This window comes from Pyrus communis, chromosome 6 (assembly GCF_041283825.1).
Source record: "Pyrus communis isolate YQ-2024b chromosome 6, ASM4128382v1, whole genome shotgun sequence".
In the NCBI taxonomy this organism is placed as follows: Eukaryota; Viridiplantae; Streptophyta; class Magnoliopsida; order Rosales; family Rosaceae; genus Pyrus; species Pyrus communis.
In genome coordinates this window covers 3,340,438-3,364,404 of record NC_142570.1, presented here as the reverse complement: position 1 = coordinate 3,364,404, position 23,967 = coordinate 3,340,438, and the positions used below count along the sequence as shown (strand labels likewise).

Here is a 23,967-nt window from a genome sequence, read left to right as displayed (position 1 = left end):
TACAACTCCATAACGTACAGCTGATAAATTCCAAGTTATCTGTGTGCAAAGCTACATAGTACATACATATTGTAAGCGTTCTTCTACATGGAACGTAAGATTAGTCAAATCCCATTACATTGTCTGCTTACGAATTAATCGAAATCATATTCCATAATTATCCACATTTCAATCTCTAAACAATGCAGGATTCCTGGTTATATTTATGAGCCACAACTTTTGTAAGGCCGAAAATATTCTTAAGTTAGTTAGGTGATTAAGATTAGCATATACTAATGTTCTCCTTGACGAAACGCTACCCAGGAAAACCTACATTCGATGAAAATTAAGAATAATCAGATGATTATGCCCCTTCATGGTGATGTTGAGACGATGAATGTGTCGTAACTTCCATTCAAAAAGCAAAACCACACTCAAATCTGATTCCTATCATCATCTACTGAAAATTGGCATATGGAAAATATACACTTGTGGAAGATACTTATGCCTTGCACCAAAAGCAAGAGCATATATAAAGATGAAATGTTATTTAACCTGTGTTTTTATTAAAAATTCTTCTTCCATCCTTCGTTTTTAAGAGGTAAGGTTTGTGTCCTCAGATTATGTGCTTTTTTTTTCCATTTTAATAAGATATCCCCATATACCATCGAGGTTTTTATTAAGGAAAATTAAATGGTTCTATTTATTTTGAATCTAAAAAGTTTGCCTGTTATGCATTTAGTACTACAGTTTAGTGGTATTCCTCTTCACTTGTAAGTGAGCGGTCTTAGGTTCGATTCTCGTCAAAGGTGAATTTGAACCACATGATTGCTAGCTCATTGTGAGGCTAAACCTACCATTTCCCCTTAGTATAAATAATATCGTTTGTTCAAAAAAAACAAAAAAATAGTGGACTGCTAGGACCACACCGAATTTATCCCAGAGAAATTATAGCCACACTATTGCATGATCAGGTATTCAAGTGGCTCAGAAAGGAAACCTAAGCTACCGGGCAACAACATAGAATGATATGGCCACACCAGTCCAGCACCGAAAGCTCCATAACACAAAAATCACATGAACTTTGCTGGGGAAATTTGGATGGACTTGTTAAATTCTACTTAAGAAAGCAAAGGTTTTCCAGAATTGGGAAATTCAGAATATGATTATTATTAGATAAGGAATTGATCCTTAGATTAGTTCTAGACAGTGGATAACACAAGTCGGGTGACGTGGAGCACGTGTGACTGTTGGGTTTCACACATAAGATAACATGCTCTAATACCATCAAGAAAGTTGAGGTTCCACTATAAAATCAATTGATAATATGAGAAATAACTCAATTATTTGTAAACACATGCAAGATCCCTGATTTTCCCAATGTAAGATTCATACTCTCAACAAATACTACCTCAGCTCGTTGCTCGTCCATTGTCAACGGCGTCATGGGCGTATATAGGCACACACCGTGGCTAGTTGTCAACAATTTGAATCGTTATCACCTTGAGAGGTTCTACTGGTTGATGTGTCTTAAGTGGAATCAAATTTCTGTAGTATCTCTTAGGGCGAGCCGCTTCGAATACATATCAATGGGGTCTGAAGATCACTTGAAGGAAAATCAAAATCAAACCCTAAAAAATTAACAGAGTTCCAACGAATTTGTTGGAGAATTTGATTACTGAACTTGACAGACTGAGGAGGGCATATTATTTTAGTGCAGAAGCTGCTTACTTGGGTTGGGCACCAAGTAATTTGATCAAACAGCGAGAGTCCTAGGATTAAATTTCAAAATCTTATTTTTAGGTCCGTAATCAAATAAATTTCGATCTCATTACCAATTTTTCTTGCTGATACTCACATTCCAAGCTCAGATATCATCACCAAAACCCTCTAATTACCAAATTAATCATTAATCATTTTCCGCAATTTAAAAAACACAAACAATTTTTTTTTGTCAAACGATAGATTTTGTTGTGTTAGATGTTAGATTAGTCATCGACTCGGTTTGAATCCACGCCGTCATGCAAGGGGCTCAACATCTTTCTACCACTGTTAAAATCACTACTTTTTCTGCTGGAGTTTCGTATATATGAAATTTTCGTACTATAGATAATGTCTTGCTGATTATTCATATCCTTCACAACTAGTAAATTAAGAGACGTGCAGAAAACCAGACCACATGCCAATTATCATATCGTAAAATAATTCGATTCAAGTTTTCATTTTTTTTTCATGAAATCTCAAACACAAAACGGAAATCCAATAGACAAACGGGTGGTGAATCGAATAAACCTCAAATAACGGAACTACCTAAACCATTACCAAAACACGAGAACAGTAAATCATGTAAAGATCAGTCCACAACAACCAGATTTTGAAACTGCTCATCGGAGATGACAGCTTCCATGACCCGGTCGGGGCCAACATCACCGTCATTGTCCAAGAAGCACTCGACAAAATCCTTGGAGTACCCTCTCATAGCGGTCACCCCATGTTGTGTACACCACGCCACAGGGACATACTCGTCACCGGTTAGATCCCAAAACACTATGTGTGGCACCACATCCCCGTACCCTTTCTCCTTAAACTTTCTCTGTATAGCCTCATAGTCAGTCCTCCAGCTATGGCCGCAAGCATCATCAAAGTCTTGGTCACTAGTGAACACATACAACTTCTTGATCATTTGATCTGGCTTCAAGTTTGCATTCACTGCCGCTTCCAGAATCAAATCAAACACCTTTAGAAAATTAGTGTCACCGTGCCAGTCCTGATTGTCCATCCTCCTCATAAACCTGCGCTTGGACTTAAGATCATCGCCTTGTATCGAAAGTAGCTGAGGGTTTCGACTAAAAGTGAAGACCTTTCCTTTCCATGGCTCTTCACTGAGTTCAGACACTAAAAGTCCCAAACCCAATGACACATTCATGGGGCGCCCAACCATCCTTCCTGAGACGTCACACACAGCCAAGCAGTTCTTCAACTTGCCCTGCTTTACATATATTTCCTCCACCATTGCCTTCCACTGAGGGTCAACCAGTTCCGCAAAATTGCGGTAGTTCACATAGCGTATGATCTCATGTGGAAACATAGCATCTGCCTCAATCTCAGACTCGCCAGCATCATTGACATCGTTCATATACTCTTTAACCACATCAGACCTTCTCTCTGCTGGAAAATCATAGCCTGAGTTCATGAACTTCCTCAACGGCGTCAAAACCTCATCCATCAGCCGCTCTTGGACTCTGGACGCGTAATCAGCCTCCTCCTCCCGGTCAGAAACATCTTGTGTGCATTCCTCTCGCGGGAAAACCTTCCTCGCAATGCTTTCGCAGAGTAAAGTGGTGCAATCGAAGAAGCAATCAACAGAAGGGCACCACCTTGCAGCCGGGGTTAACTCCAACTCCCACTGTGTAGGATCATAAGCATTGTCCAACTGCTGCTGCTCGTATATCTTCAAATTCTGAATATCAGACTTCAAGTGCTCAGCGTAAAGATCCGAAACCTGCTCGTGCAACAACTGGAAGTTGGGGTCACGCTTGTACATCTCAATCACCTTCTTGGCCTTGGCAATCTGCTCACTCTTTCTTTTGCCTATTTTTTTCTGAACCAAGTCCTCGAATTTGATTTCATAGCTGCTCCCCCTATTCAACCTCCTCCTCTTGGCATTTTCATCTTCGCCGTCTACAATCCCGAGCAACATCTCTAAAATGTGTTCAAAATTCCCAAACGAATCGGCAATTGGCGCAACGTTGCATGCTAGGGTTTTGGGGTGGTTTTGGTACAGCCAAAACGCCGCCGTGTAAAACAACTCATCTTCACCTTTTCCAGAGGAGTCGTAACCTCCTTCTACTAGGTTACAGATGAGCTTCAGGGTGGTCAGGGGATCATGGGACCAAGCGAGCGGGAGCAACCGGTTCAGATGCTTAAAGGCTGTCCCATCGCTGTATGGTTTCACATGGAAATAGAGATCAAGGCAGGGGTTACCAAATGAGGCCGGTTTCTTGGCCACCGCGGCGTTGGAAGCGGCTTCTTGTGCTATATGGAGTTGTGGCAGAGGCGGTTGTGAGGTTACCGGTAGTTTGACAATCTCCGGAGGACCGACAAGAGGTGTCGGAGCAACCACTATTCTTGTGAGATGTGAGACATTGCGCACAGAGCCTAGACATGCTTTGAAGACAGAGATGAGTTGCACTTGCCCCGTTTTCATTGAATCAAATTTGAGGTCTGATTTTTTTTTTTTTTTTTTTTTTTCCTTCCTTTCAATCAATTTGGCTGAGAGAACAAATGTGACTGTTATTTAAGATAATACCAATACATTACTTGATCACCAATAAATTTGTTACTTGGCGTGCAAGTAATCGTCGGAGTTCAAACACATATCAAACTCTGCATCTCGGCTATTTAACTTCTATATCCCTTTTTTTCCTCCTTTTTTTTTTTTTTTTTTTTTTTTTGATATTTAATCTTGGATTTGTTCTATTATCCTCCAAATCAGGGCACAATTGGTCAACGAATTATAGCATTTTCTTTTATTTAGTTGCGGATTTAGATTATGGAAAGTGGTTAATTAGTGTCACATTGATTGATACATATTAACACTAATTAGGTGATTAATTAAATGTTGTATACAACTGAACTCTAAACACAAGTATGCAGCTGTTTCCTCCTCTAAACCCAAGAAAAACAAGGGGCTTTCCGCTGCCTTCGGGCTTTCATGAATTCAACAATGTCTGTACCGAAAAAGAATGATACCGCGAAACATCCCAATTCTCGTTGAAACAAAACTTGTATGGCACGAAAAAATTTGATCTGTTTATATGTAATGAGAACAACCTAAAAGAACTCAAACGAATCGTTTAGTTCTTTATAATTAACACCGATACTAGAAATAAATCAACGAGAAGACAACTTCCCCAAGCAAAAGAAAAACAAAAGAGATGATAAATTGCACTAATAAAAAACAACACAAACAATCAATCGACTACAGCCAAGCTTTGAAATTGTTTGCCAGAGAAGGCTGCTTCCATGACATGGTCCGGACCAAAAACCCCGTTGTCCAAAAGGAACTGGACAAATTCATTGCAGTCGCCACTCATCCTAGACACCCCTTGTTCTGCATAGCGCACCCACGGGATAAGATCGTCGTCATTCATATCCCAGTACACTATCTGTGGCACCACATCCCCGTACCCTTTCTCTTTAAACTTTCTCTGTATTGCCTTGTAATCAGTCTTCCAATTATTCGCCGAAGCATCATCAAAATCTTGACAACAGGTGAAGACATACAGCCTTCTGATCATTTGCTCTGGCTTCAAATTCTCATTCGAAGCCACCTCGAGAATCAAATCAAACACCTTCTGAAAATCAACGTCACCGTGCCAGTCTTGATTGTCCATCCTCCTCATAAACACGCACTTGGACTTAAGATCATCGCCTTGTATCGTAAGTAGCTGAGGGTTTCGACTAAAAGTGAAGACCTTTCCTTTCCATGGCTCCTCACTCAGTTCAGACACCAATAGTCCCAAACCTAAGGACACATTCATGGGGTGCCCACACATCCTTCCTGAGACGTCACACACAGCCAAGCAGTTCTTCAACTTGCCCTGCTCTAAATAGATCTCCTCCACCATGGCCTTCCACTGAGGGTCAGCCAGTTGCTCGAAGTTGCGGCTATTTGTATGGCAGATGATCTCATCGGGACGCATAGCGCTTACCTCAATCTTGGAGTTACTGGCTTTGACATTCATCCAGTACTTCTTAACCGCATAGGACCTCCTCTCTCTTGGAAAATCATCATCATAGAGGCATTGCTTCATGAACGTCCTCAAGGGCTCCAAAACCTCAGTCATCAACTGCTCTCGGACTCTGAACCCATAATCAGCCTCCTCCTCAACACCAACTCCTTGTGAGCCTTTCTCCCGGAGGAAAACTTTCCTCGCAATGCTCTCGCAGAGCAAAGTGGCGCGATCGTAGTAGGAATCAACGGAAGGGCACCACCTTGCCGCCGTGGTCAACCTCAACTCCACGACATCAGCCATCTTTTCGTTCTCATATTCTTTCAAATTTTGAATATCAGACGTCAAGCACTCAGCATAAAGATCCGAAACCCGCTCGTGTAATAACTGATAATTCGGGTCGCGCTCGTACATCTCAACAGCCTTTCTGGCCATGTCCATCATCTCTTTTCTCTTATTACTACTAATACGCCCGCCGCAGTCTACCTTTTCCTGTATCAATTCCAGATGGTATTCGTACTCATGAGTCCTCACCATTCTCCTCATCCCCTCGCCATTTACATCTACATTCCGGTACAGAACCTCGAGAAGTTCTTCAAACTTTCCTGGTTCAGCAAAAGCCGCCACGTTTTCTGCTAGGGTTTTGGGGTGGTTCTGGTGGAGCCAGAATGCCGCGGTGTGAAACAATCTGGCAGTGAAACAGCTCCTTTGTAGAGAACAAATGACCTTGAGGGTGGTTAGGGGATTCAGGGACCAGGCGAATGGAAGCAGTTGCTTCAGATACTTACGAATGGTGGGGGTGTCTCCTGCGGCATGGAAAAAGATATCAAGGAAGGGGTTACCGAAGGAGCGGAAGCGGCTCTTGGCCGCTGAGGGGGTGCGAGCCCAAGCCGGTTGGTATTCTGAATGAAGTCGCGGCGGCAGTGGTGGTGAAGTTGGCAGTTTGAGCTCTGGAGGACCAACAAGAGTCGTAGTACTTTTGCACGGAGAAATGCTGCCACCGGCGGCGGCAAAGTTTGGGCATGCTTTGAGAACGGAGATGAGTTGCACTTGCCCTGTCGTCATAGCACCAAATTGAAGTGAATAGTGGGGACTGAATATACAGATATCTTGATGAGAGCCTTTTCTTATATTTATCTCTGCATTTATTTATGCACCAATGATTTTGTTACTTGGAGTCCAAGCAATTCCCATCTAATTTCAAAATCTTCTTTTTTGGGACAAAATCCCTGAACATCTTCCTGTTGAAAAAAAAATTCAATCACTTCAATGAGGATGGATATCATCATAATTCAAATGATTTTTTGGTTTCGAATAATTCAAAAAGAAAAAGTAGTGTTTTTTTGGTTTCGAATAATTCAAAAGAAAAAGTTTGGCTACAAGCAATCTCTCTCAGATTACTGTTTATTTACGAGGGTACGTGGTGACTCTTTTACTGCTATAATGTGGATGACATGGTGATTAATGGAATGACTTTTTAGTTAAAATAGTTTTTGAGATTGACAAAATTATTTATTTTGATTTTAGAGATTTGAAATCGATAGAAGTGGTTTCTGAGTTTGTCCACCGTCAATCATTTTGATCATTCCATAAAAAATCTCCATCAAGAGCGGCATTATGATTTCTCAAAGAAAATACACTCTTGATATCTTGGACGATGCATGATGCCCGTTTGGTGGGCTGGATGAGATTGAGTCTTAGGGATAAAATTGGATTGGCAAGGACGGGTTACATAACTCATGTGTGTGGTTGGGTTACATAACCCATTATATTTTCTTTATTTCGGATTTGTAGTCAATCCAGTCCATGTTACAATTTTTCTCACCAAATATTGGCTGGATTACAAGTCCAGTTTAACTGAAAAAACTTTTCCCATCTTACCCACCAAATGAGGCCGGGTCTAAACCCCGTTGATTTTCCCATGGAGCAAATTTTGAAACTTACCAACAGTGATCATGGCGAAATTCTCAATAATTACCTCACAATTACTAAACCATACATCACATATGATGTCAATATTCTAAGCCAATTCATGCATCAACCACGAAAACTACACTTAGGATGCTGCACTTCGGATTCTTTAATATTTGAAAAATAGTCCAGGACAAGGGCTGTTATTTTCCTCCAAAAGTGAATTAAGATTAAGGAGTTTTTGTGACTCAAATTGGGCAAACTGTCCTATGACTAGAAGACCAACATCGGGGGATTGTATTTTTCTAGGTAACTCATAAAATAGAGAGCATGATTGGAGATGTTATATATAGTTCTTGCAAATATGAGCTCTATAACATTAGACAGTGACCGTGCGCTATAACATTAGACATTGATCGCTCTTATTTTGATTTTTCGTACATAATAAGACCACGTGACCGTGTTTTTGAATACATAAATTTCTTATCTTCACTCACTATGCTTTCTTCTTCTATTTTGTTTCCAGGCGTTTTGTCTTCATACTTTTTTCTAACTCCTGTGGAGAAACCCTTTATACTTTTCACTACTGTCTTGGCATTTTTTTTGGCTGCACCAGTGTTACACTGAAAAATGATTGTTCTTCTTTACAACTCATCTAGATTTGAAATATAAATCAACAAGAAGCCAACTTTCTCAAGCAAGAAACGAAAAATGAAAAGATGTTTAACCGAAACCTTCCGAGCCTTGTTGCATACATTCAAGTCAGTATCGGAACAAAACATAGTTCCCAGTACCTCTCGGAAACAAATTCAAGTACAACTCACAAATTTAGTAATCACCGTCTCTTACGGCCGTGCTGCTACAAATACTGATCACCGGGGCCTGAAGATTTGAAGGGAAATGAAGATACAAAGTTCAAGCAAAAACTGATGTCCAACTTGTTTAAAACTGCACGCGATGTAACGACTTACAATCATTTTGTTCATATCTATGCATATATCTACACATATCTGCAATCCTGCACAATTAGTAATCACAAATTTGCAGTAATTAAAACAGATAAAATGCTATTACCAAACCATTAAACAAGCCAACTGAAGCTTTCTTTTCATAAAATCCCAAAGGGCAAAGGAGCGGAAAATGAAAAAACAAAGAGTGGATCCAATAACACTCAAAAAGAGTTACCAAACCCTAATTCGAAAACAAGAGCAATAATTCCTTTCAAAGATTAGTCCACTACAGCCAGATTTTGGTACCGTTCGCCAGAGATGGCTGCTTCCACGACATGGTCAGGCCCAATATCCCCATCATTGTCCAAGAAGAACTTGAAAATTTTCTTGGAGTAGCCCGCCAATTTGGCCACCCCTTGTTCTGCAGGAAGTGCCATAGGGTACCCGTCATCGTTCAGATCCCAAAACACTATGCGTGGCACCACATCTCCGTACCCTTTCTCCTTGTACTTTCTTTGTATTGCCTCATAATCTGTGTTCCAGCTACCTCCCGAAGCATCATCAAAATCTTGGTCGCTGGTGAACACATACACCCTCTTGATCATTTGTTCTGGCTTCAAATTCTCTTTCAGAGCCACTTTCAGAATCAAATCAAACACCTTCTGAAAATCAGTTTCGCCATCCCAGTCCTGGTTGTCCATCATCCTCATGAACGTGCACCTGGACTTAAGATCATCCCCTTGTATGGTAAGTAGTTGAGGGTTTCGACTAAAAGTAAAGACCTTTCCTTTCCATGGCTCTTCACCCAGTTCAGACACCAACAGTCCCAAACCCAATGACACATTCATGGGGTTACCACACATCCTTCCGGAGACGTCACACACAGCCAAGCAGCTTTTCCACTTCCCCTCTTTTAAAAAGATCTCCTCTACCATTGCCTTCCACTGATGCTCAGCCAGTTGCCCATAATTGTGGTCGTGCAAACTGCTTATGATCTCATCTGGAAGCATGGCACCTGCTTCAATCTTCGACTCACCTCCAGCTTTGACATCCTCCAAATACTTGACAATTGCTGACCTTGACACTATTGGATTAAAATCATTTGAAAAGTCCGTCTGCACGAACTTGCTCTTCGGGGTTAACCTTTGCCATCTTCGAGTATTATCTTTATAGCCTTTCGCTATGGCTGTCCTCAATGTTGGTATTTAAAAGTTTACTAACTCAATACCAAAATATGTGGGTGATAAGTTTACAAACTCTATCACACCTCTTTCACTTTGCACTCTCAAATAAAATTGGACAAAGAAAGAAATAGAGAAAGGAGGGAAGCAACAAGCTTTGGCAAAACACTTGGACTTTGATATATGAAAAAGGTTTACAAACTATTGGAATAAGAAAGCTTACAAGCTTCTTCACAATTGGAAGTGGGATTTGGATGGGATGATTTACAATGCTTGAGAACTTGGGTATTTATAGCAAACCAAATGATTAAACTAAGATTATTTATTACCACACAAAACACATTAATTGCACCTAATAATTTTTATTCAACCATACCTAACATTGCCTAACTTTTCATGCCTAACTTTGACATTGATTTTCAACAATAGCTAGCAGCAACCTGTTTTGATTTGAATTTCCAACACACCTCCTCAAATCAAAACGCCTTCATTCCTAGCATTTCACGCAGTAGCCGGAATGTTTCAATTGGCAATGGCTTTGTGAAGATGTCTGCCACTTGTTCCTTGGTGTGAAAGTAGACAAGTTCAATTGTCTTTTGCTTCACATGGTCCCTTAGAAAATGGAACCTGGTATCAATGTGCTTGCTCCTTCCATGTTGAACAGGATTCTTTGCAAGTTTGATTGCAGACACGTTATCTACATGAATCACAGTCGATTCCACTTGTGGATGACACACTGACTTCAACAGATTTCTTAACCAAATTGCCTCACACACGGTTGAGGCTACAGCAACATACTCGGCTTCACATGATGACAAAGCAACAATTGATTGCTTCTTTGAAGTCCATGAGAAAGCTGTTGATCCTAGAAAAAACACATAGCCAGTTGTGCTTTTCCTTTCATCTTGGTCACCTCCCCAATCACTATCTGAATAACCAAATAATTTTGCATCTTCACCAAAATTATAAAATAGACCATAGTTTAGAGTACCTCTTATGTACCTCAAAATTCTCTTGGCGGCCAGCCAATGAGACTCCCTTGGTGTTTCCATGTATCGACTCACGAGTCCAACACCATAAACTATATCAGGTCTTGTGATTGTAAGGTACCTTAGGCTTCCAACGAGGCTTTTGTACACTGTTGAGTTTACAAACTCACCCTCTCCTCCTTTGGACAGCTTCAATCCAGTTGCGACTGGGGTATTGACAGTGTTGCACTTGTCCATATTGAACTTCTTCAATATGTCTCTCATGTACCTTTGTTGAGAGATGTAGATACCATCACTTTCTTGCTTCACTTCTATGCCAAGAAAGTATGACATTAATCCATTGTCAGTCATCTCGAATTCACTGAACATGGATTGCTTGAACTCATGGAACATTGCCTCATTGTTTCCTGTAAACAATAAATCATCTATATAGAGACAAATAATTAAGAACTCCCCTTTTTCACCATTCTTCATGTAAACTGAATGCTCGTATGGACATTTCTGAAATCCATTTTGGTGAAGGTAGTTGTCGATCCTTGAGTTCCAAGCTCGTGGTGCTTGCTTGAGGCCGTACAAAGCCTTCTTCAAACGATACACCTTATCTTCTTCTCCTTGTACTTGGAAGCCTTCCGGTTGTTCCACGTACACTTCTTCCTCAAGTACTCCATTAAGGAAGGCTGACTTGACATCTAGTTGATAAATTTTCCATTTATGATGTGCGGCAAGAGAGATTAGCAATCTTACCGTGTCAAGTCTCGCAACTGGAGCATAGACTTCATCATAGTCCACTCCATACTTCTGTTTGTAGCCCTTTGCTACAAGCCTTGATTTGTATCGATCCACACTCCCATCTGCAGTGCGTTTGATCTTGTAAACCCACTTGACACCAATAGCCTTCTGATTTGGTGGGAGCTTTGTCAGCTCCCAAGTGTCATTCTTCTCGATGGCATGGATCTCTTCTTCCATGGCTTTCTTCCAACAATCTTCTTCCACAGCTTCATTGAATGAGAAAGGCTCATGGTCTGCATACAAGCAGAAAAGGTTGGTTTCTTCTTCTTCTTCTTGTCCATAAATCTCTGTGAGACTCCTTAACCTCACTGGAGTTGAGGAGCTGCTTTCCTCACTAGATGTAGGACCACTCCTTGCAATTCTGTGCACTGGAGTTGTTGTGATTGTTTGAGCAGGCTGTTGCTCAATCGGTGGTACAACTTCTGGTTCTTCAAAATCAGTGGAGACGATCTTCTCTTTACTGACTTCTTTGTTGTTCCACGTCCATGTCTCTTCCTCACTGAAGATGACATCTCTACTAACCACTAGTTTGCCAGTTAGTGGGTTGTAGAGCTTGTATGCCTTGGACTCTTCACTATAGCCCACAAACACACACTTCTCACCTCTATCATCAAGTTTCCTCCTCTTGGCTTCTGGAACTTGAGCATATGCAACACACCCAAAAATTCTTAGGTGTGTAACATTCGGCTTGTATCCACTCCAAGCCTCTTGTGGTGTCATCCTCTTGACACTCTTTGTTGGACATCGATTCAACAAATAAATCGAACAAGCTACAGCTTCTGCCCATAACTCTTTTGGCAAATTCTTCTCCTTAAGCATGGACCTTGTCATGTCAAGGATGGTTCGATTCTTTCTTTCGGCTATCCCATTTTGCTGTGGGGTATAGGCAGCAGTAAGTTGATGCCTAATTCCTTGCTCCTTGCAGTATGCTTGGAAAGCATTGGAGGTGTACTCTCCACCTCTATCTGATCTCACAGCCACAAGCTTGTGGTTACTTTCTGCCTCTGTGAGTGCCTTGAACTCCTTGAAAATTTTTAGGGCAGCTGACTTCTCCTTGAGAAAATAGACCCAAGTCTTTCTACTGAAATCATCAATGAAGGTAATAAAATACCTATTACCTCCATAAGACATGGGATCCAATGGACCACATATATCTGTGTGCACCAACTGCAGTGGTGCCTTTGCTCTCCATGTATCACCAACAGGGAACGATAGTCGTGCTTGCTTGCCAAGCACACAACCTTCACATACTTGGCGTGTGGCTTCAATCTGGGGTAGACCACGAACCATTCCTCCACTTGACAGCAACTTTAGGCCATTGAAATTAAGATGGCCAAATCGAAGATGCCATTTCCATGACTCATCTTCCATTACACCGATGTTGCAGCTTCCAATCTTTGTGTTCAAATTCAACGGAAACATCCGGTTCTTTGACATTCGAACACGTGCAATAAGCTTTCTCCTTGCATTCCTGAGAGTGAGAAGCATGTTCTCCATATGTATAATGTACCCTTTCTGGAGCAGTTGACCAATGCTCAGAATGTTGCTCTTCATACCTGGTATGTAGTAGGTATCGGAGATGTATTCTTCTCTTCCATCCTTCTGGATGATCTTGATCTTCCCTTTGCCTTCAACTGGCAACTTTGAGGAGTCACCAAGACTTACAGATCCATAGGCCCCTTTTTTGAGTTCGGCAAAAAACTCCTTCTTTCCACACATGTGATTGCTTGCACCAGAGTCCAAATACCAAACATCTTGTTGGCTACTGGAATCATGGTGTGCTAGTAAGACTGTAAGTTCTTCATCAGTATTTCCACTTGATTCTGCCATGTTGACATGCTCACCATTTTTATGTGAACATTCATTGGCATAATGTCCATATTGCTTACAGTTGTGACACTGGATATGCGCCTTTCCTCGAGTAGATCTCCACTCCTGAGACTGACCTTGATTTTGTGCATAGCCTCGACCTCTTCCTCGGGCTCGTCCTCGGCTACGGTTGGATGAGCTCCCACGACGTGAGTTCCACTGCCCACGACCTTTATTTGGTTTGTCAATATTCAACTTTGACTCCAAAGCTTGCTCTAGCGTTGTGGGGCTTGCATTCTTCTGAATGCGTTGCTCGTGAACTAGGAGGGATCCTAGTAGCTCTTCTGTGCTCATCACCTCCAAATCCTTGGATTCCTCAATGGCAGTCACCACATGCTCAAACTTAGATGTGAGTGACCGAAGTATCTTCTCCACAACTCGTACTTCATCGAGTCTCTCGCCATTTCTCCTCATCTGATTTACTATCACAATGAGCCTTGAGTGATAGTCGGAGATGCTCTCCCCTTCATTCATATGAGCAGTTTCAAAATCTGCTCGAAGTGATTGTAACCTCACTTTCTTGACTCGATCTACTCCTTTGTAGATTGTACTGAGTGTATCCCATACTTGCTTGCTCGTTGTTGCTTCTGCAACCTTCTCGAACGTTGAATCTTCCAAACCCTGGTATAGAAGATACAGCGCCTTTTGGTCCTTCTTTCGTAAGTCCTTGAGAGTGTTCCTTTGATCTGCAGTATATACGGCTTCTTGCTCGGCAGTGGGTACAACATACCCACTACTGACAACTTCCCATAGCTCCTGTGATCCAAACAATGCTTTGAATTGGATGCACCATCTTTCATAATTTTCTTTCTTCAATGTGGGAACTTGGAGTTGCACTAAGTTGGACGCCATAACTGCTGCACCTGCCAGAATGGTATTCTGGCTCTGATACCAATTGTTGGTATTTAAAAGTTTACTAACTCAATACCAAAATATGTGGGTGATAAGTTTACAAACTCTATCACACCTCTTTCACTTTGCACTCTCAAATAAAATTGGACAAAGAAAGAAATAGAGAAAGGAGGGAAGCAACAAGCTTTGGCAAAACACTTGGACTTTGATATATGAAAAAGGTTTACAAACTATTGGAATAAGAAAGCTTACAAGCTTCTTCACAATTGGAAGTGGGATTTGGATGGGATGATTTACAATGCTTGAGAACTTGGGTATTTATAGCAAACCAAATGATTAAACTAAGATTATTTATTACCACACAAAACACATTAATTGCACCTAATAATTTTTATTCAACCATACCTAACATTGCCTAACTTTCCATGCCTAACTTTGACATTGATTTTCAACAATAGCTAGCAGCAACCTGTTTTGATTTGAATTTCCAACACTCAAGGGCTCCAAAACTTCACTCATCAGCCTCTCTCGGACTCTGGACACATAATCTGCCTCCTCCTCAACACTAACACCTTCTACGAATTCCTCTCGCGGGAACACCTTCTTTGCAATGCTCTCACATATTAAAGTGGTGCGATCAAAGAAAGAATCAACCGAAGGGCACCATTTCGCTGCAGAGGTTAACTCCAACACCTTGGAGTCCTTAGGATCATTGTCATTATCCAGCTTCTGCTTCTCATATTCCTTCAAATTTTGGATATCACATTTCAAGCACTCAGCGTAAACATCCGAAACCCTCTCGTGTAACAATTGATAATTGGGGTCACGCTCATACATGTCGACAGCATTTCTAGCCATCGCGATACATCTTTTAGTCCCCATTTCGCCTGCCTTCTCCTGTATCAAGTTTATGTACTCAAAATAGCAATCGTGTTCCCTCCATGTCCTCTTGCTTTTGGCTTTGACATCTACAATGCCGTAAAGAACCTCAAGAATGTTTTCAAAAGCCCCCAAAGAGCCGACGATCGGCACCACGTTGTGCGCTAGGGTTTTGGGGTGGTTTTGGTAGAGCCAAAACGCTGCCGTGTAAAACAATTCGTTGTAGCCTTTTCCAGTTAGGTGGTGGTTGTCTAGCAGGTTACCGATGAGCTTAAGGGTGGTTAGGGGATTGTGGGACCAGGCCACCGGGAGCAGTTGGTTCAGATACTCATGGTTCTCAGGTTCGTTGCCTACCACGTGGAAATAGAGATTGTGGCAGGGGTTACCGAAGGAGTACCGGACCTCCTTTGCGGAGGGGCTTGGGGTGGGTTGGTGTGCTAATTGGGGTTGTGGCAGCCAGAGTTGTGATGTTACCGGTAGTTTGAGCTCCGGAGGACCGACGAGAGGCGTCCGAGCAGCCGCGGATTTTGTGAGTTGTGAGAGATTGCTCACATAGCTTTGGCATGCTTTCAGAACAGAAAGGAGCTGCACTTGCCCAGTTTTCATGGAATCAAAATTGAAATGGATATTGTGGATGAAGAGAAGAAGAAATCTTGATATTGCCTTTTTAAAGTGGGCGCCGAAAATTTTTGTTACTTGTGGTCCAAGCAATTTCCTTGGATGTATATCTCTGCGTATCATCCATTTGATTTCAATATCTTATTTTTTATGAACTACTTATGTGTAAAAGATAATTAAATATGTCATTAATCCTTTCCTCTTTTTCTTCTGTTGGACATTAATCGTTTCCTAAAAAAACTTAATTGATTTACTAAAATTTCTCATAAACTGGGAATTTTAAAGAATCTGAATCCTACTTAACTTGTGTCATTTCCTATCCAAACCTTTTCAATTTCATACCTGGTTTTTTTTTTTTTTTTTTTTTGATCTTTTTGACAAGAAGTTCGTAACTTGTGCTAGATTTGTCATTTTGGGCTTGTGTTTCTCGTTCGTGTTTCATGGTGGTGTTGCTCGTTACATTACTAGTTTCGTTAATAATTTTGTGCGTTGAATCTTTCATGTGACGAGTTATTAATTTTCCTCGACGCGAAACAAACAATTTCAGAACAGTTATTGATTCATTCTCTAATTCAGTATATCACAGACATAATTCTCAATTTTATCCTACAAAAGGAGAAAATTTGAAAAACAAAAACAATTAAAAAAAAGTGAAAAACTTAATCAGCTTCTTGCAAGCCATCCAAGACAACTGACCCAACTAACAATCCAGCAGCGCCAGCCCCAAGCACGCCCGCCACCACAGCCTGCACCGCCACCAGGGCCGTCGAGTCATCCGGTATAACCACGACCGCCACCACAGCCGCCACCAATATGGGCAGCGATGCCGAGGCCAAGGCGGCTGGGGAGAATCCAGCCACCTTCTCGAGCAGGCTGAGCAGCCCGAGTTCCTCCGCCTTCGAAAACAGCCCCAATTTCTCAATCGACGACAGGGTCACCCCGAGCTGCTCCGCCTTGGACAAAAGCCCCGCCTTCTCGACGTTGCTGAGGACCTTCCGCTTCTCCAGCTTCTTGAAGACATCGACTTCCACTTCCTCCGCCCCTTCGTAGAAAATTCCCGCTCCGTACCACTTCTTCTCCCAGCCGCCGTCGAGCTTGTTCACCTGGAAATTTACAAAATTCACATCTTCTCAGCAAACAAACAAAAGGGTATATGTTAATTAACCAAAAATCAAAAGGGTATTCGTAAGTTTGTATAAATATAATATACTTTCTTGGTAGCCAAACAGAAGTTACAGATAAAGAGTGGACGTAATTACCTTCTTTTGGGGCGCCATGGAAACGATTGCTGAGGGCCTCGATTTGGCGGGGAAGTTGCGGGATGAACCAGAAATGAAACTGAAGTGGGGTTTGGTGGGGAGGAAGTTGCTGGTGTGGTTGAGATTGCAGGTAGCTGAAGATGCCGCAGTACTGACCGCCATTGATGATGTGTATCGAAGCTCTGGCTCTCCGTGTGTGGCTTGCCACGTGGGATGTTAGAGAGAGAGAGAGAGAGAGAGAGAGATAGAGAGAGAGAGAGAGAAGAAGGGAGATTTTTGTGTCTGGTTATCGAACGTCACTGTGTCCCTGCCAATCAAATTGATGAAAGGTGATAGCTTTATCTTTCCAAATTCCAATTAATTACAAGAAATGCTTTTTTTCCAAATTAGATGGGAAAAATTGGGCTGAACCAAAACTCCAGCCTATTTTTTGAATCAAACTCTTGATACTAAAAGCCCAACACTAGGCCGAAACAATTAAAACCCACTTTTGGAAAATTTTATGTTGCTTTCAAGGAATATTGTACTCATCTGTATTAATACATTGATATTATTTATACTAAAGGGTGGACAAGTGAGTTAAATCTATAATGGGCTAGCCACAAATAATTTGGTTATAGTCGTATTTGACGAGAATCGAACTTAAAAATTTTTACTTACAAATTAAAAAGAATACTACTTGACTATAGTACTAAGTGACCTCTACTCTTTTATTTTGGGAACAACTCTTTTAGTAATACTGTTTAGTGGTATTTTTCTTCACTTATAAATGAGAGACCTTAGATTCGATTATCACCAAAGACGAATTGAACCATATTATTACTAACTCATTGTGAGGCTTATCCTGCCAATCCACCCCTTAATGTGTGTAATATTTTTTGTTTCAAAAAGAAAGGGACAAAGAGTATAATAGTGACTAGAAACCAATATAAAGTGCCTTTTTGTCAGTAGTTAGATGAGTTCTGAGGGGGAAGGGAAAGCCGGAAATGGGGTGGGGAGTCTCTAATTCAGATAAGGAGGGTCACATGAATGCTTAATTTTCACTTTGACGCTAGCCCTCCTGAAATGACTTCAAATCTTTTTTTACTTATTTTGTGTGTAACCTCTTTATGTTCTTGAATAAAATAGAAAATTTTAGTGTCAAAGAATTCTACATCAGTACTACGTAGCATAAAAAGAGACAAACATTGAATAACTTGAATTCACGGAACCATAACCACAATAGAAGCAATACTTCAAACTAATCTAGACTATCAAATGTTCATAGCATTAAATGTTACGTAACATAAAAGAATTCTTCGGCATTAAGAAAAGAAAAGACGATTCACCAGGACCAATGAGAACGTAGACTTTCCTGGCTCACTTGTGGATTGGCGATCTAGTTGGAAGCTACGTGGCAATTTGTGAACTGTAATAACAAAGTTTACGTGGCAATATAATCGTCGAAACAATTGTATCAGAAATTGAAACGAGCGATCAGACAGTCAGCACAAACAAAAACTTTAAAATTTGCTGATTGGCCCTTTTGTAGCTGATAACATATCCGCAAAAATTGCTTCAAAGCTTATCACTTTCCCCGTTTTTTATTCAATTTTAAATACCGCAGTTCTTATCTTTCTTCGTCTTTAAGCATTCAAGGGTCAGCTGCAATTTGCTAAAATTTGCAAAGAAGGTACCCTTCGCATCTCTTTCTCTGCAATTCTCAATTTTGGATGACGGGTTAATTTTCAATTTTCGTTAAGTTAAGCAATTCGTATCGATATTACTCGCTTTTTACAATCTCTCCACATTTTCCCGGGAAAGTTCTGTTTTTTTCCCCGAAATTTTGTTTTTTTATTGAATTGCAACAAGGGTTTTCGATTTTTTGCATGTATATGTGAAGCCAATGAAAATGGAAAATGTGGGTTAGGCTAGTTGGTGCGTCCACCCGTTGTGCTGAGTTTGAATATCCCCCTCTTCGTGGTTTAAAATATCGCTTTCTCGAAAAAATATGGTGAAGAAACAAATGCAGCAGAACCCCAAATGTCGTTTTCATGGTTAAAAAGGCAAAAGTGTTAGCTGGTAGCTGTGGCGATGAATGTTGTGGGGGAGGAATTGTATTCATTTGATGTATGTGTGTCTGTTCTTATTCTTTGATTTTGTATAATAAGTCTGGTTGTATCTTGATGACTACTATGTACTGCTGCCGATGCTTTCTATTGAAACACCTTTTACGATGTTTTTGAGGCTTGTTTTGCAGTCAACTAGTTTGTTTTATGCAGGGATTTGCAATTTTTAAATGTTAATTTTTGTTTTGTTTGGGATTTAATTGTGTAAAGTTATTGTTACAGCTCATGGTATTAAGTGTTCTTAGTTATATACCTGGTGCCGAATTATCGGTATCTAACTCATTGACTTTTTAAGTTTTCTTTACTGTGTACCGACCCCACTTAGTCGGAAAAGGCTTTGTTGTTGTTGGTATTTCTTTACTGCGTCTAAGGTTTTGGACTGCGGTCTTTTTGAAGAGATTTACAAGTCTATATTGTCAGAATCTTTATATATCTTACCTTGTTTGGGTCAATTCATTCCTATCTTTCTTCCTTCTTCCCTGCCTCTCTTGTCCTCCTCTTCTGTTATACTAACTGTAACTCTCTCTCTCTCTCTCTCTCTCTCTCTCTCTCTCTCTCTCTCTCTCTCTAGAAAGGTGACAAATAGTTTTGGGAGTGTCTGTGTTCTTGTTCTCGGTATTTTTAGATGTGTTTTGCTTCTTAAAAACCTTTTTTTTTAATAATCTAGTTGGAATTTAGGATAGTGTTATTAAAAGATCAACTTGAATTATGTCCATGTTGCAATCATGCCTTGATTCTGTTTTATCTCCTTTGCTTGACATATGAATTCTGAATCTCTCTGTCGTAGCTCGCTCACACAGAGATTAGCACTTGTATTATTGTCTTAGATCAATTAAAATTTGGAGTTGGCGGGTTCTTAGTATGAACTCTGGGTCTTGAACTCGTGGTCTGTGTAGTTTTAAAGATTTGTCATATGTACTTTTGCTGCTTGTTCAATTAGGTATCGTGAAGTATGGAAATTTCAAAAGACTTGAATAACCATCATGAAGAAAAACTTGCTTATAATATGAAGTAGCTTTTTTTGGTTATTTTATTAACCAAGAAAAGGCTACCTATCAATCTCCATGTTTTAAACTTTAGTTTTGATATATGTACATGACCTTCGTATACGTATATCTTTCTTGGAGGTCGTAGAGAACATGGGTAATCTATTCTGTTGTGTTCAAGTTGATCAATCCACGGTAGCTATAAGGGAAAGATTTGGAAAGTTTGTGGATGTTCTTGAGCCAGGATGTCATTGCCTGCCTTGGTTTCTTGGGCATCAGCTTGCTGGTCATCTCTCTCTTCGTTTGCAGCAATTGGACGTGCGTTGTGAGACCAAGACAAAGGTGTGTCAACTTTCATAAGTGGAGACGACTTAATCCATAGAACTTGTGCCCTCTGTATTTCTTTTAATTGAATATTGGACGCTTACACTCTCCAAAGTTTTCAGATAAGAAACTGAATTGGCAATTTCATTGCATGTCTTTTATTTCAAGTTCTTTATATGTGAAACTTGAATGATTGTTTTATATACTTTTCAGGACAACGTATTTGTTAACGTCGTTGCATCTATTCAATATCGTGCTCTAGCAAACAAAGCAGATGATGCTTTCTACAAACTCACCAACACAAGGTCTCAAATCCAGGCCTATGTCTTCGATGGTATAAACTAAATATCCCTCTTAATAAATTAGAGATAATGGACTTTTTGATACACGTATTTTAGTGTTTTTTTAATCAGAAGTGTTTGTATTTGATTGAGTTTGCCTTTTCCCTTCTCGCAGTGATTAGAGCTAGTGTTCCAAAGCTGAATCTGGATGCTGCTTTTGAGCAGAAGAATGAAATTGCAAAAGCTGTGGAAGATGAGCTCGAAAAAGTAATGCTGCAAAGCAAAATTCATATAATACTGTGGTGTCTGAATACAACTCGACTTTTAACCAAGTTGCTTTTCGTGCGTTGCAGGCTATGTCTGCATACGGTTATGAGATTGTGCAAACGCTCATTGTTGACATAGAACCAGATGAGCATGTGAAACGGGCAATGAATGAAATCAATGCTGGTATGAGTCTTATTCTCGATGGTTATGCAGTTCCTTTAATGTATTTTATTGTTCTGCAAATGTGATCTGTTTGGTTTCAATTGTTTTACCATATTTTCTATATTTTTCAGCTGCAAGAATGAGAGTGGCAACTAATGAGAAGGCAGAGGCTGAGAAGATATTGCAGATTAAACGAGCTGAGGGTGAGGCTGAGTCAAAGTATCTCTCTGGGCTGGGTATAGCTCGCCAGCGTCAAGCAATTGTAGATGGTTTGAGAGACAGTGTGCTGGGGTTCTCCGTCAATGTTCCAGGGACGACCGCAAAGGATGTCATGGACATGGTCCTTGTCACTCAGTATTTTGACACCATGAAGGAAATCGGCGCTGCCTCTAAATCCTCGGCCGTGTTTATTCCCCATGGACCTGGTGCTGTACGGGATGTAGCTTCTCAGATTCGTGATGGACTTCTTCAGGGTTCTCATCAGTAGTCGGGTTCATCTACAAGCTTTTTATCGCTCATCTGCAGGAACTTCTTTTGGGTCATTACGACGTGCTTTATTTGTTTATAGTTTTCTTTTCGTGGTTTAGTTGTTTCATACTGTATATGTGAGCATTTACGTAGTGAGCGTAGAATGATCTTATACAATGAGATAATTATTCGTGTAAACATGAATCTTGTACAGTTTTGCCTTTTTCAGACATCCTTAAAAGCGTTTTTATTTGTCGAGTGCATGAATTTCTTCACAAAAATGTGTCGCATTTTTTACTCATTTTCATATCGTAATTTGAATTTGCAACACCAGCAAAATTTGCTTACAAATTAGATTATTTTAGAGCCTAACACAAAAGAGAGTCCAAAGTTTGGACTTCTCTTTACGCCTATAAAATCCACTTCTCCAGATATAGACAGAAACACCTTCTGCCGTAACCATTGCCATATAGGAACGCCAACATTGCCGTGTGTGCTAACTCGAGCCTTCGCCACTGTAGACGGCAAGAATGCATGTTGGGCGCCAATGGCGAGGGCGGTATCATGATTGAGAAGCTATGCTTCAACTCTGCTCCGAGGGCTGTGTTGCTCAGGGGATTGCTCACATGGACAAGGAAGCAGAAACAAAGTCGCTATTGAAGCTGAAACCGGCATTGAACTTGTCTAATGTTCCTGCATATATGTCGAAGGCAAGGTCGGTTCCAATGGAAATCAGAGAACTGCCTCCTGTCACGGTAGAAAAGTTTGCAACTGGAGCATATCTCTTAAAGGGATTTCGTATCAGCCCGATTCCTCCAGCAACCGTAGCAAAACCATTTTCGCATTGCAGTTCCACCTGTTAGCCACAATGAACACTGCATAATGACTATTTCATTTCAGAGCGCTTATAACAATTCCCGATGGAAAATGACAGGAAGTTCTTACCCTGCCACAATCTGGTATATGAAAAAACTGAATAGGGTGCCGTGTCCAGGAGCAACCAGATCAACTGCAACAGTCACAGAAACCATCAAACCGTTGCGAAAAAAAAGAGTTGCAGCATACTTGACAGAAAAGTAATGTTTTGAAGAAGCAAATCATAGATCATTAGACAGATTAACCTTTGTATGAGATATCACTAATCCAGTTGAATTATTTCGAATCAAACCGAATCAGCGGTTCATGAACATAGTCCTTGCAGAGAAGATCTGATCAAGATTACAAGAAAATGTTAAGGATTGATGGAAAGGAAAAGAGGAGACAAAGAGAAGAAGGAAGAACTGGAGGTGCAGACTGCAGAGTAAATTTAACCTCTGGCATACTCGCCAATGTCGTAGTTACTCAGTGGTTGTCGTTGAAGCAATTGAGATCAAGGTTATTTATATCTGGATTAATGGGTACAAATATGTGTTCTTATATAATGTGGGATGCATGTGGATTTAGTGTAAACCCGAGCAGAGGGACATTTTAGGATTCATACAGCCGATCTCACGTAATATGATAAGACTTTGCTGTTGTCGTTTGCACGTGGATTTAGTGAGGAAGTTTCCTCATTGGTGACAAATTAATACATAAGAGTACTATGATCGTACAAGGGTGGAAATTCTGATGATTCAAAGATGTTGGACTTCAAAAGAGGCAAGGAAGAGGTGGAGAATAGTTGAAACCAAGCTCATTACAGTTTCATTTATAAGATTCTGGGTGTAAGAAAAACGCTTATAACCACTTGAACTACAAAATTTGACATTGCATATAATAAACTAGCCTAAGAAAATCGTTAAAACTTAGACGACTCACTGGACCGTTTGGGCTGAGCCACATTGGCTCTAATCCTGTTTGGTATATTTGAGTGGAAATTCAATAACGTCGTTATTGCAGTTCCACCCCTTAGGGCAATAGGCATAATGAATAGTAATTGTTCAAGTGCATCTTTATCTAGTAACTAAATTTCCAGGACAATTGATATTAAAAATTTATTTAAAAAAATTAAGAAATTATATTTTATCATTAGGAATCAAACAAATATAAACAGGCCACGTAGCCCTTGTTTCACTTGTGTTAAGTGCGCTACGTTGTGGGCCCCATAGCCTTTTTTTTGTCCCCCAACGCGCCCCTCACCTGCGCTTGTACTCCATGCGCCTGGCACAAAAAACCCTCTGACATGACAGACGTCATGATGACATCAGTATGATGTCAGAAGGCACTCGGGCGTAGGATCGAGCACGAATTGCCTGATTGGGCAATTCGAAAGCTCTGGGCCCACTAATTGCCCGACTATTTGGATTGGGATGGAGTTGATTTTTCCATTTTTTGGGAAAGGGTTGGAGCTGTTCTTAATCATTATGCGTTATTCTCTTACA

General features: G+C 40.6%; 5 protein-coding genes and 1 pseudogene across 8 annotated transcripts; 1 reads left to right on the top strand and 5 right to left on the bottom strand.

Annotated features, from left to right (window-relative positions):
• Positions 1-2,261: 2,261 nt before the first annotated feature.
• On the bottom strand, positions 2,262-4,215 carry LOC137710199 (uncharacterized). The gene has a single exon (XM_068449142.2). The coding sequence runs from the start codon at positions 4,184-4,186 to the stop codon at positions 2,333-2,335; it is 1,854 nt and encodes a 617-aa protein (XP_068305243.2). The 5' UTR covers positions 4,187-4,215; the 3' UTR covers positions 2,262-2,332.
• A 667-nt stretch (positions 4,216-4,882) lies between these two features.
• Positions 4,883-6,780, bottom strand: LOC137710200 (uncharacterized). Its single transcript, XM_068449143.2, has one exon. It carries the CDS (start codon positions 6,777-6,779, stop codon positions 4,953-4,955), a length of 1,827 nt encoding a protein of 608 aa, XP_068305244.2. The 5' UTR covers position 6,780; the 3' UTR covers positions 4,883-4,952.
• A 2,073-nt stretch (positions 6,781-8,853) lies between these two features.
• LOC137710201 (uncharacterized) lies at positions 8,854-15,996 on the bottom strand. The gene is made up of 2 exons (XM_088696163.1): positions 14,771-15,996; positions 8,854-9,761 (listed from the first exon to the last, which is right to left on the bottom strand). The coding sequence occupies exons 1-2, from the start codon at positions 15,873-15,875 to the stop codon at positions 8,854-8,856; spliced, it is 2,013 nt and encodes a 670-aa protein (XP_088552289.1). The 5' UTR covers positions 15,876-15,996.
• A 297-nt stretch (positions 15,997-16,293) lies between these two features.
• On the bottom strand, positions 16,294-17,325 carry LOC137711527 (uncharacterized). Its single transcript, XM_068450769.2, has 2 exons — positions 17,012-17,325; positions 16,294-16,855 (listed from the first exon to the last, which is right to left on the bottom strand). Exons 1-2 carry the CDS (start codon positions 17,171-17,173, stop codon positions 16,412-16,414), a joined length of 606 nt encoding a protein of 201 aa, XP_068306870.1. The 5' UTR covers positions 17,174-17,325; the 3' UTR covers positions 16,294-16,411.
• A 1,135-nt stretch (positions 17,326-18,460) lies between these two features.
• LOC137710662 (hypersensitive-induced response protein-like protein 1) lies at positions 18,461-21,888 on the top strand. Of its 3 annotated transcripts, none has more exons than XM_068449749.2 (6): positions 18,461-18,683; positions 20,247-20,447; positions 20,643-20,763; positions 20,886-20,977; positions 21,064-21,160; positions 21,271-21,888. In XM_068449749.2, exons 2-6 carry the CDS (start codon positions 20,259-20,261, stop codon positions 21,624-21,626), a joined length of 855 nt encoding a protein of 284 aa, XP_068305850.1. In that variant the 5' UTR covers positions 18,461-18,683; positions 20,247-20,258; the 3' UTR covers positions 21,627-21,888. The 3 variants fall into 3 exon arrangements, with proteins under 3 accessions (XP_068305850.1, XP_068305851.1, XP_088551559.1); XM_068449750.2 differs by having other exon boundaries at positions 18,482-18,683; positions 20,254-20,447; XM_088695433.1 differs by lacking the exon at positions 18,461-18,683 and adding an exon at positions 19,154-19,634 and having other exon boundaries at positions 20,254-20,447.
• LOC137710202 (mitochondrial outer membrane protein porin of 36 kDa-like) lies at positions 21,875-23,742 on the bottom strand (annotated as a pseudogene). The gene is made up of 5 exons (XR_015963785.1): positions 23,726-23,742; positions 22,919-22,947; positions 22,729-22,815; positions 22,553-22,616; positions 21,875-22,463 (listed from the first exon to the last, which is right to left on the bottom strand). The product of XR_015963785.1 is annotated as a mitochondrial outer membrane protein porin of 36 kDa-like (transcript).
• Between the last annotated feature and the right edge of the window lie 225 nt (positions 23,743-23,967).